Genomic DNA, 12,856 nt, shown 5'->3' on the forward strand with positions numbered 1-12,856 from the left:
AAGCCCCACAGCCTCCAGCCCTGTGAATTTTCACCTTTTCTCAGCTGGCTGCAGGGTAGGGGAAGGGCAGATTATTCTGATATCCCTGGGTATGGGATTCTGTTCACAGTTCTCTGACACCATCCAGTGGCAGGAGGTTAATGCTGGAAGAGTGGGATTCTTTATTTGTTTATTTTAACATCTGTTGCAACAAGACAGTATTCTTTGTAGATTCCTAAATGTTTCCAGTGGTTTTGGAATGTTTCATTTTAAATCTTATACCTCTGCTTTTAGCAGGCTCATTATAATTTCCATATTCTCCACATAGCTAAAATACTTGATTACAATGAGATAAAAGGCTATCACAAAAAAAAGGAGAATTATAGCAAAGGAAGTGCTTGCTGAAAAGTGTGGTTAGTTGTATGGCCTGCCTATAAAAGTGTTTTATTTAAGAAATACAGAATGTACTCGTACACTTTTGTCTGCAGTGAGATTTTTTTTTTCAGCTTTCATCATTTTTTTTTTCAGCTTTCATCATTTCATTTCCCTGCATAAACTCCCCCTCCCTTCTCAGGGGCCTGTGTTTTGTATTGATTTTGTAATGCATGTTAGACAAGTGGTGTGGAGAGCAATCAATGCAGTGCAGAACAGATCCAATGCATTGTTCCCTCTCTGACCCGTTAGTAAATTAATATTGGCCACTTAGTGGAGAACAAAAGTCACTTTTAAATACATGGCTATCACAAAAACCACAATATTTTTTTTTCTGTGTGGGAAAATTTCCAGGAAAATATCCCTCTTTCCATTTTTTTCTCCTCATAACACTTTGTCTTGTAGGATCCTATTTGAGAGATCAGTACATTCTTGACTGTTTAAAATGTTTATCCCTTGTATCTAAATAAAAGGCAAAACCTTTAAAGTATGTTGGGAATCACTGTACAAATATGAGGGACTCCAAAGAGAAGAGAACCTTGGGAATGGCTCTTGCCTCCCCTGTGCAGAGCTGGGCTGACAAGTAGCAGCCTCCACATTATATTATATAGGATACTTGAACAAAAATCTAATGTTATGCTCTTTTTTGCCCATAATATTATTTTTTTTTCTCTGTAGAAAAAGTTCTGTACAGTTCTGGGTGTTACTAAGCAACCAAATCCCCCTTCTGTCAAAGATTTCAGATGCCTTTGACCTTCCTACACAAACCCTGCAGCGTGTCCTCTGCACAGCCATGGGAAGCATGACCTGTTCTGCCAGTGCCTTTGCAGAGGGAGCAGATGGGTCCCACATTCCTCTTCCTGATCCTGCCTCTCCCATCACAAAGTGCTGTGACAGGGATGGCTTTGGTCCCTTTCAACTCCAGGAGTGGCAATCCTGACTTGAGCACGCTGATGAAACAGGCTTTTGAAATGCTCTGCTTCTGTGGTACCATTTCAGATGTTTTATGAAGTCTATAAAAAAAAAAGTTAAATCGTCCTTTAAAATGAGCATTTTGGAAGTTGCACAGTAAAGAGAATGTTTCTTGCTTGGTTAATAATTAAGGGTATAATTAGTGTATAGCTCCAAATATAATTAAAATTCATTTTGCTAGGTCGAGGAATTACAAAGTAATTAAGCATTTTGGCGTGGCAAATGAACAAGGAACATGACATGGAGGAGGATAGAAATGATTCTAAAGAGACCCAGCTCAGGGTGTTTGTGCTTGTGACCAGTGTGTGACCCCAAAGTGTGGATTCTGCTTCCTCAGTTGGATGTCTGACTGCAGGTTCTTCTGTGGTGCAGAGAATAGCAGTGATCAAAAGTGTCACTGGGCTTTGCTGCAGAGAGCTCTGGAAAATTCAGATTTTCTGTTAGTCTCAGTTTTCCAAAAAGAATGAGATAGAGTAAATGGGAAGATGATGCTCTTGTCGTTTAGACAAGGAAAGTGGGGAAAATGTATTTTCCTGAAATATATTTTTCAGCTTTGGCATTTTTCCTTTCCTTTGTGTTAGTCTGATGACCGAAGTTGAGCTTTTTCCACACAAACTGGAGCCCTTGTGCTGTGTAATCATGTTTTCTCCCTGAGGTGGGGTGGACATGGCACTCAGGGACATGGTTTACTGGTAGACTTGGCAGTGCTGGGTTTCCAGTCATACTCGAAGATCTTAAGGGTCTTTTCCAGCCTAAATGTTGCTGTGATTATAATAATTTAGTGCAGCAGCAGAGGAGGGATTGGTGTCATGCTGAATTACTTCAGGGACCTTTGTATTCCCTGTTTTTAGTAAAAATGCAACAGCATGTTCAGGAGCAGCTTAAACCTGGTTAAATATTCAGGATTACCCAAACCTTTGCCTTTCAACAGCTCATTTGGCAGCTTTCAGTTATCACAGGTGAATTTTAGTTATTGTTGACTCACTGATTAGCTGTAGCTGATTGTGATTAACAAATGCCTTTAAAAGAGCCTGCCACATGGTCCATTACCCAGAGCTCTTGCTGGATGTTCCTGCTGGCTCTGGGGGATGCTGCACTGACCCTCTCATCTTCACCAAGCCCCTGTTGTGCACACAAGTGCCTCTTTCAGATTGCATTGTCTGTCACAATTGTCACTGGAATTAGGAGCTCCTTCTTCTCGGCTCAGCCTAAGGCACTCGTTTGATTTGTTGCTAAACTGAAATGATGTGTAGTTTGAGGCATTACCTGATTTTTCAGAAGCATGCTAGGAGATGTTCATTTATTCGTTAGTATTAATTACTAATTATAGTCAGTATTCTTTTTTAGGAACAAATGTCCACGAAGCCCAGCGGATTCTGAGTGAGAGTGGACTCCCCATCACATCTGCCAATGACCTTGAGGATGCAGCAAAGAAGGCAGTGGCAAGTGTGGCCAAAAAATAACACCTTGAAGGTTATTCTCGTGGAAAACTTGTGTTTCGCAAGGTATCATTCCTGCTGTTGTTCCAGAGGATTAATGGAGTTCTCCCAAGCAGAGATCAGGCTTGGGGGACTTAACTGGAGATACCTGGCCAACCCAGGCCATAGCTTGCACGTTGGGCTTCAGAAATTTTGCAGCTACAATCTTCAAAAGTTTGTATGTGTTCGTCTAATTTTGATAATTTTGTTAGTCACAACTGTAATCAGTAATACTTCACTCCCTAAAGTTCTTTTTTGTCTCTCCTTCCAAAATTGTCACTGTTAAACTCATGATGAGACAAAATAAGTAATAATTGACTTCTGTCAACAGAATTGTTCTTTAATCAAACACTTTTAGGTCACCTATTTCACGATATTTTCTTTTGTGTTTTTATATTGTAAAGAGTCACCAAACTAACTGTGGCTTTATATTTTTTATGGACTTTTGCAATAATGTAAAAAGCTGTGCTTACAATCCTATTTTTTATTCAAATGAATGATGTTTATTTACTTTTTTTGGAAATCACTGGCTTTGCCTTAAGAGGATTCTCTTTTGTTGATGCCAATGGATACCTCACAACAGGAGAAGGGACTGAGTAGCTGGTAGTGAAAGGAACTCCCACTCTTACCGTGCCTATAAACCACTAAAATGTGATTCATTTCTTTTCTGCTTTTTGGAAATGCCCTGCTGTATTTCCAGGTGTAGCAATGCCATCCAGGGGGCTCCAGGAGGATGTTTCTGCCACTAAGGAAATGGCTGCTAACTTTTTAAAATAACCTCTTTGGTGAGAATGTCACTGCTGTGAGGTTTTAAAGAAAGATGAGAAGCTGAAGCAGTTTTCTCTCAGGAGCATGGAGAATTCTTCAGCTGATTTGACTTCCAACAACCATTTCTAATTTATTGGGAATAAAACACAAATGAACTTTTCGATTTTTAAAGTATTTGACTTCTCAGGCATCAGTAAAAGTATGTATAAGAAAAAAAAACCCTAAGTTTCAGTATTCAGATATTGACCAAGATTCATTTTGATTATATACTCTTTTGTAGCAGTCAAAATTCAAGCTGTTAGTTACACAAATCATTCATTCAGGGAACAGAGGGCAATACTAAAGATCTTGTGTAACTAAAGAACTTTGTACAAATCTCACTCTGCCCAGGAATTATGTGCTATTATTATTATTATTATCATTATCATCAATAAATTTGAACAGTGAACAAATGAGGGGATATTATGATCTGGTCTTGTAAATGGCAGAAATATAAAAATTTGTGAAATAAATTCCTAATTGTGGTATTTTTGAGCAGCTCTAATCAATACCGCGTTCTGCTTAGAAAAATGTAAATAAATTTTTCTTGACATTTCCATTAAAACTGTTACATTCAAAATAAATTATCTGCACTAATCTTTGGCTCTTGACACAAATGGTGCAGATAGGTTGCTATCATCAATTCCTGCAGGTTTTTCCTTCTCCATTCCTTTCTCTACATATTGCTCAAGGAAAAAATGTGTGACCATTAGAACAGCAATAAATATGCCTCTAGGTCTGTAGTTATTGACAGAATGAAGGAGAAGGGTATCCTTAGCAGCTTTCTTGAAGGTGCATAAAAGCCACACTGCTCTGAAGGAAGAAATGTTTACCTCACCACAATAAATAAGAGTCACACTCTATTTTATATATTTTAATACTGGAAAGTTAAGATTCTGTGGAAGAACTGTTTGTGCAATGTTGTCACACACTGTGTCCCTAACTCTGGTCTCAAAACCATCCACTGTGAGTACACAATTATTATATTATGCAAAGATTAATACTGTGTACACCATTTTGTCAAATAAATGTAAAAATGAACATGTTTATGGAATTTGTCCTTTCTGTAAAATAGAAAAATGTTTAATTTACCTGTGCTCTTCCATCCAGCATTTTGTGACAGGTGAGTGAAATCCAATGCATTGGAATTTACTTTCAATTGGGTGATACTGCTTACTCCAACATATTTGCATTTTATCTAAAAATGTAGATAATTTTATCTCTATATCTTTTCTTATATGTAGGCCAATGACAGTACATACAAATTTTATTCCTCTTAAGACATATTCAGAACGGAACAGTATAAATTTTAATTTTTCAGATGTAAAATGGAAATTTCCCTAAGTGTGGGAGGCGGCCTGAAAGAAGAAAGTTTGGGAATGCCTTGGGAGACAACATGTGTGTTATGCAAGCTCCCGTGTCAATCACCGTGTCAATCACCCACTCCTCCCTCCCCTGTTCTAGAAGGTTCCTTGGTTCCCTGTTCCCCATTGGTCCCTAGGTTGGAACCACTCCCACTTCCTTTCCCTATTCGTTCGTGTTGTTACCCCGCCCTAGCTCCACCCCAAGCCCCGCCTACCTCCCTGAGTATATATACCCGGACCCCTGCTAGGGTCAGGGCCTTTTTGCCTCTGCTCCCCTTCAGGGAAGGTTGTGTCACTGCTCCTCTCTATTTCTGCCCTCAATAAACCTCTCTGGATCAAGCGCAAGGAGCCCTCCTGCTCTTCATTCTGAGGTGAGGCATTTTTATATTACGTCATCCAGGCTTGGGCGGAAGGTGGGCTGAGGGTGAAACCAGATGGCACCGTGGAGGAGACACTCCTGGAGCAAGAGGTAGCCTGGCGGCACCGGCCCAAGGAGGAACACCAACCCTGCACCTAAGCTCTGGTTTGGTATCTTTGAAGGTTTGGTATTCCACAGGCACTGTGCGCTGGCTGTAACCAGAGGCTCAGTGTGGTGGTGTGGACGGGTTTGTTTTATTTGTATGGATCATTTCTCTTTGTGTGCAAATGTGCAAAGTTGGGTTTGGTCTCCCTGGGAAAGCTGTTTTTAGTTGTATTTTCCCCACACAAACCAAAGAGCAGCATAAGCAGTGGGTAAGTTCCAGCTAATCCCCTCTGTGAAAGCTTTAAGTGGGATTTAATTAGCCTTTAACTGTGGAAATTTCAACCTGTATTAATAAAACTCCCTAGGACGGGACACTTTGGAAGGCAAAACAGGAGGGAACTGTTGATGTTGAGATTGTGTTGCATCTTTAACAAGATACCTTTAAATTCTCCCAGCAAAAGTGCAACAGCTGGGAGTGCTGCAGTAATGTCCTTAAGGAGCACTTACTGTCCTGTTTGTCAGGGCTGTGCCTGCCTCCATGGGGCAGAGCAGCTGGTGTCATGCAGAATTGCTGATTGGAACAGCAGGGCAGTGCAAATCACTCACCAGAGCAGAGGAGATGCCAGGCAGGGCTGCCTGCCCTGCCCTGCCCTGCCCTCTGAGCTGAGCCCTGCCCGTGGTTTCAGGCACCTGCAAGAGCATCCTCTGGTTCTTGTGGCTCAGGGAGCCTTCCCTGGTGCTGGGAGCTGAGCCCAGGACTGGCCGAGTGCGCTGAGGGTGGCCCAAAAACCAGGACTGAGCACAGGACTGTTCTTGCTGGGCTAGAAGAGCCAGGAAATCTGGGCACAGAGCCAGGCAGTGGCCAAACTGTGACCTAGAGCAAGAACTGTCACCTTACAGAAATCCCCAAGCTCCAAGGCTTTAGGGCTTTGTTTCGTGACATGTGGAATGCCAGTTCTCAGTGCTGCCCTAAGCCTCAGATGATTGGGAGATTTCATTCCTTGTTTTTCTTCTTGCTGCCTTTCAGGAAATTGGAGTCTTTTGCAGTCAAGGTCAGCTCTAGCACGGCCAGAGTGAGGCAAGGGTGGTCATTGCACATTTCAATTTATCACCCAGCTTCTTTCCCCTTCCTCTTCTGAACTTCCTGGGGTTTTCCCCCACTTCTCCCTACACTCAGCTCCCTTCCTGTGTTTCCTCACTGCTCTGGTGCTGTCCTCAGAACTGGCTGAGCCCACAGCACTGGGTTTCGCTGGGTTGGTGTGGCTGGGCTGGGCGTCCTGGGGCTGTAGGAGCTGTGTGAGCATCCAGCTGCCCCCAGGGAGCTGGGCATGCTCTGCCCAGCGTGGCTGGCACCAGTGGCAGGGTGCAGGTGGTGCACACCAGCCTGAAAGCCAGGCTGGAATCCTCTCAGTGCCTGCCCACTGCTGCTCCAGGAGGCAAAGACCTCGAGCTCCGGTGGGACAGGAGTTACAGCAGGAGCAGGAATGGGCTCAGGAGTGTTTGACTTGTCTGCTCTGGAATGCTGGGCTCTGGAACAGGACTGAGCTTTTGAGGCTGTAGACAAACATACTTGGAATAAATGAGAGGAGTGAAAAGCCTGGGGAAGCTTGGCACCCACGTTAAGGTCTGTTCCAAAGTGAGCAGTGCTCTTCTGCAAGGAGAAATAATCTCCCCAAGTTCAGTGGGGACAGGACAAGCACTGAGGAGCTTTGGCTGTTGTAGGGACCTTGAGGTCAGACCTGTAGGCATGAGGTAAGCCAAGGGATGGGCTGTGAAATCATCAATGGATGTTTTTTAGAGTTAGGTGAGCATCTGTCAGGGATGGCTTAAGGAGAGTTCGTTTTTGCCTCAGGGCAGAGGGATGGATGAGGTGACCTTCCAGCCTGATTTGATAGGATTTAATGCTTGTTGGGAAGGTTTTGTTTTCTTTTTTTTCTCCCTAACTTGTAGGTACAGGGAGGAAAAAGGACAGATCTGGTGGATTCTTGAAAGAAACTGTTTTTAATTTAGTCACCAAGAATGATCTGCAGCTGCCAGGGAAATGAAAAGCAGATTATGCAAACTCAAGACTTTCCCTAACAATGGGAGCAGTGTTATTGCAACACATGAAAGGCTGAGCAGAGAATTAGGGATATCTATCAACTTTAATATGTTCAATTTTAAAAGGAACAGGTTGCACCAACAATTTTTTTTTCCTACTTAATGAGGCCCATTCATAAGTAGAGTAACAGGATTTGCCTGTCACCCAGAGGAAATCATGCCATGTGTATTTGTACTTTGGTGCAAAACTTGTGTTGATCGTAGTGATTTAAAACTTTTCCCAGCCCAGCTGCAGTCAGTTTGATGTCAGGATCCTTTCATCTGGAGACAGATGCACCCTTGGTAGAATCCTCAACACGTCTGTGTCTTTGTTCAGTCTCACAAAGTACCAGCTAAAGATTAAAAATGAAAGTATACATGGATTATTGCATGTTACTCCTCAGAGATAACTGCTGTGAGGTAAGATTGGACTTATCCAAGACCTGGCAGCAGATTGCAGAAGGATCTCTAGTGCATAATGTGAATTTTGGCCTTTTGCATTTCTGTTCTGGCCGTGTTGGTGGGTGCTAGGTAGTGACAGTGACATTGCACAGCATGTGATGCTCCCCATGTCCTGAGCCATTCCTCTGCTGTAGGACTGAGGCACTGAAGAGGCAAAAGGGTTTTGTGTGTCTTGGATGAGTGTCAGGCTGGAGACAGGAGCTGTGTCCAGTCTGGTGTGTGGATAGACACAGGCTGCTGCCACTGAGTTTCCTCTGCCACGTTTCCTTTCATCAGCACAAAGTGGCCTTGGTGGGCAGGCAGAGGGCAGGAAGGCAGGGAGCTGCCAGGGCTGCCTGGGGATCCTCTCTGGGCCTTGGGAAGGGAGGGCTCTGCTTCTCCTGTCTGCTGTACCTCACTCTGCCTGCAAGGAAAATACTCCACACTGGAATTGTGATGGCTTCCCACATCTGCCCTCCTTGTGTCCTTGGAGTCCTCACACATCATCAAGAAGGAAAAAGTAAAAGTAATGCCATGAGGATAATAATCCCTGGTACAGAAGATGCCTCGTTCTGGACCTCCTTGTGTTTGCAAAGATGGGAATATCTTTGAGATATGGAATATCTTTGAATGGGCTGGGCAATATCCTGGCCATCAATTGACAATTAAATCCATGCTAATTTTTAATGAAATCTAACAGAGAGAGTCAAGCCTGGACAGAAGGAAGCAACTGACAGAAATAGGTTGCTCTGTGAATTGAGTGCTGTTGGGATGTGCAGATTTGGAAACTGGGACCTTTGTATTTACCAGAGCAACTCTTCTGAATGCATGGATGAATACAAGCAGGTCATCATCAAGGAGGTGACAGTGACAAAGTATTGGTAAGCAAATCTGGGAAAGGAGGGCTCAGAGAGATCAAGTGAAAGAAATTTTGCATTTCTCTAGATACAGAGGTGAGAAAATGAGAAATTTGATCTTTCTATTATAATCGACATAAAGAATTACAGGGCAGGCAAAGGGCACAGAGCTAAACAAAGCTGTTCCCTTTAAGTTTATTTCAGATGTCTCTCTGCTTCAGCACTGTGTCCTTCAAGACCTTCTCTCTGTAATTGCATGTGGCAGCCTCTTTAGAGCTAGGTGCCAACTGCTGCTCCAAAACAGACACAAAAATCAACAGGCAAGAAAGGGCATTGCAGCAAGTCCTCAGGAGGGATGTTGCTCCTTTGTTTCACAGACAGGTCAGTAAAGGGGGTGAGGAAAAGCCACTTGGTTCAGGGACACTGCTCTGCTTGGCTCTGTGACCCAACATGGCCAGCAATCACAGCTCCATCCCTCTAACAACTCTCCTTCCCTGGGCTTCCATTAAAGACCTGACCCCGGGGAGCAGCACAAATGGCATTTGCTGCCCTGCCCCACCTGGCTGCCTGCTTAGCAAAACCAACCTTGTGGCTGAGCAGTGAGGGACCAGGGGCCTCATTCAAAGGGGATGGGCAGCAGTGGGGGCTGAACCCCACTGCTGCAATATCCTGGGCTGGGGAGGGAGATAGAACTGAGCAAAGAGCCCCCTGCAGCTGTGGGGGGACTGCTGCCCTTCAACAGGAGCCCAGCAGTGCTGGCACTGAGCATCAAAGGGCTCATCCTCCCTCTGCCACCTGCACAGAGGGAGGTGGGCTTTGCATGGTGGATGCAGAGCAGCACTGTCCTGCCCCTCTGTGCCATGCACAGACAAGCTCAGACTTTACTAGGAAGGTGGAAATATTGTTTGTCAGGCCTTAAATCCTCTGACCCTGCAAAGGTCGTTAGGATGTCCTGACTTGCCCCTGAATGGGTGCCAGGGAAGTGATTTGGTGTTGGCAGCTCTGTGCAAGGGGCTCCTGGAGAGGTTTGGGCTTGTCCCTCCCTTTTTTCCTGACAGTGAAAGGAAAAGTTGGTGGGGTGATTTTCTCTCTGCCCTTTTTTTTTTTTTTTGCCACTTTTGAGGCAGACATGGGAAAAGGGGCCTTTTTGGAATTCTGGTTGCAGCATTCCTTTCTGATGTCAACAGAAATTATTAGGGCTTGCCCAAAGAATCCAGTATTAATACAAAGTCAGACAAACTCCCATTATTTCTCTTGGACTTTCTTAATCCTGTCCATTCACTGAAGTTCAGCTTCATTGATTAGCACTGCTCAGCCTAGATCTTGTATTCCTGAAGTGCTGGAAAGCCCTCAGTGCCAGAGGCTTTTTCTGCTGTTTTCCCAAGTGATTTTCCCATATTGTGCAGCAGGAGGAATGTCATATGAGGATGTTAATCCCTTTTGAGATGTGCTCTAAACAAGGATGTGCAAAACATGGGGAAAGTGAAGCAATACATTATTTTGCATTTAATTTTCCATCCCTATTGTCTTGTAGCCCTGGTGGAATGCTTGACGTAACACACCTCCCCAGCTTGTCCACTGAATATCCATCAGTCAGTCCTTACATTCGCCTCAGAGAGCACTCAGAGCAGAAAGTAAGTGTTCTCAGACGTGCAGAATGTCTCTTGCAAAAAAATGAATCTTTTTTCTGTGTTTGCCATGGTGGGAGCAGGACACTGCTGCTCTCATTCCAGTGCTCAGAATGCTGAGTGCTTCCTCGTCAGGACACAACTGTTGAGGGCAACAGCAGAGCAGTGGGACTGTCAGCTCTCCACGTGCCCAACTCAGCCCTGGAACTTCAATCCTATTGATTTCCTTAACAGAAACCATCTTGATTTTTTGTTTTCCCCACTATCATCTGGATTCTATTCATTGCAGAAATTTCTGCCCTCAAACCTGAAGGATTCTCACTGTCATGCTCCATCTGCCGAACCAGGCTTGTTCTGCATGACAGCTGCACTGGATTTTAATGTTGGGAAATTCCCATCTCCATGTCCTGAGGCTGCTCTTGAAAAGGGCTCCCTTTGAAAAGACACAGAGGGGTCTGCCAAAGCACTGCCTCCTTCTAATAACTGATTTTTCTAACAATTGATTATATATTAATTTTCCAGGTTCCACCATTCAGCTTGATCTTTTTCACATCACAGCTTAAGTTCTTCCCTGGTTGTTTCCAGATCTTTCAAAGATCTGAAAATGCAGCCGCAGCAGGAGAGCCACATTTGCAGGATGTGTGTGTAGGGTTCCTTTTGTTCTGCTGTCTGCTCTGGTGTACCAGAACCACAAACACTCTGTGTTAAGATGGGTATTAAAAGCAGAAAGTGCCTGTATCACTTGCAGCCTTCAGGACAGAGCTGGGCAGAGTCTCTATGATGTCCCAGGATCCCCATCCCTGACTCAGGAAATGAAAATCACAATGAAACATTCATTTGGCAATTCAAGAGCAGGTGCTGATTTAATGGTTTGCAATAATTCCCATTCACAGAATCACAAAATGATTTGGCTTGGAAAGGACCTTCAAAGATCATCCAGCCAAACCTTCCCTGCCAACCACCTTCCACTCTCCCAGGTTGCTCAAAGCATCATCCAGCCTGGCCTTGAACACTTCCAGGGAGGGGGCAGCCACACTTCACCCCTTCAGTCTTTATTCAACTCTGTCTTTACCCAGAAAGGGTAAAAAAAAAAAAAAAAAAAACAAAACCCAGACTGATAAAAACAGAATAGTGGAATAGTAGATATGTCCATAATAGTATAATGTTTAATTTCTCAGGCCTAAGGCACAAATAGGAGTGCAGGGTGAAGGCTGTCCTTGCAGTCCTGGTGGTTCTGATCTGCTGGCACTGGGGGAACTCTGGGCTGGGAGCAACTGCTGTGGCCCCTTGGTTCTCCCCCCTTCCCTGTGTCTCCAGACTGGCTGGATGCCAGCAATTAGAAACTAATTGAGAAGCTTTCAAAATGCATCTCCTCCCCATTCCTTCTGCTCTGTTTAATCCTCTCAGAATCCCAGCAGAATTCTTCACAGGGGATTTTGCACCGTGTTTGTGTTTGCACAGTGTCTGCAGGTGTCTCAGCAGAGTGGGGCTCTTTGGGTGCCTGGGAGAGACTCACTTCTCTTGCTTTTCTCTCTGCTGCTCTGTCCTCCTGGGCACTCTCAGTTTTGGCACAAACTGGGATGGCACCTGCCTGCACAAGCGTGTCCAGGTCCAGTTCCTGCACTGATCTTGGTGGTGTGGATGTGTAACACTGGCAGGTGTTTCTGTGCTTTTCCCTTACCTCAGCCTAATATTGAACTCTGTTGCTATTGATAGCCCGGGAATTTCCCAGAAGCAGGGAGAAGGTGGCTTCATCTCCTCACTGCCTTCATCTCCTCACTGCCTCCTGGCCATTTCAGTACCTGGATTGTTGCATCCTTTGCCTGGCAGCAAGGAGCCCTGATCAGTGACCACCATTGTACCCAGCAGTAGCCACAATTGCAACACTAGAGCCAGGCAGTGCCTCGGGGAGCCAGAGATCCCCTTCTGCTTTGTAAGTCCCCCCCCTGACCTGCAAGCCATTCCTTGCTCTTATGATCATTCCTCAGTTCCAGGTGTTTATTCCCTGCATCCAGCAGGGAGTGCTGACAGTCATCCACCCCCTCCCTGCAGCTTCTCCCCTGGCTCTGCATCCCCTCTCTGCTCACCCCATTCTCCTGCTGCTTTTGTCCAGGCATTCCAGATGGCCAAGGGAGGGTCAGGAGTGTGTGGAGCCATCGCTTCCATCCTCAGCCTCTGCCAAGTCCATGGAGTGTGGGTCAGACCCTACGTTATTGCTGTCGCAGCTCTTGTGGGTGTTGGGAGATTCAGCCCAAGGAAGAACTTTTTGAGCAAAAGCACTTAATGCCTGGTAAGTGGAAAACAAGAAACTGCTTTGCCATTTCGACCAAGATGCTCCCTGGCAAGGGGGAAGATG

The 12,856-nt window shown here is 44.8% G+C and overlaps 1 protein-coding gene across 1 annotated transcript in view; it reads left to right on the top strand.

Moving 5' to 3' along the window:
• Nucleotides 1-4,713, top strand: part of SUCLG2 (succinate-CoA ligase GDP-forming subunit beta) — a 112,274-nt gene extending 107,561 nt beyond the window's left edge. Inside the window, exon 11 of the mRNA XM_038148932.1 lies at nt 2,731-4,713. Coding sequence (XP_038004860.1) covers nt 2,731-2,846 — 116 coding nt within the window. The 3' untranslated portion in view covers nt 2,847-4,713. The remainder of the gene's footprint in view (nt 1-2,730) is intronic.
• The last annotated feature ends 8,143 nt before the right edge of the window (nt 4,714-12,856 follow it).

Source organism: Motacilla alba, chromosome 12 (genome assembly GCF_015832195.1).
Source record: "Motacilla alba alba isolate MOTALB_02 chromosome 12, Motacilla_alba_V1.0_pri, whole genome shotgun sequence".
NCBI classification, from domain to species: domain Eukaryota; kingdom Metazoa; phylum Chordata; class Aves; order Passeriformes; family Motacillidae; genus Motacilla; species Motacilla alba.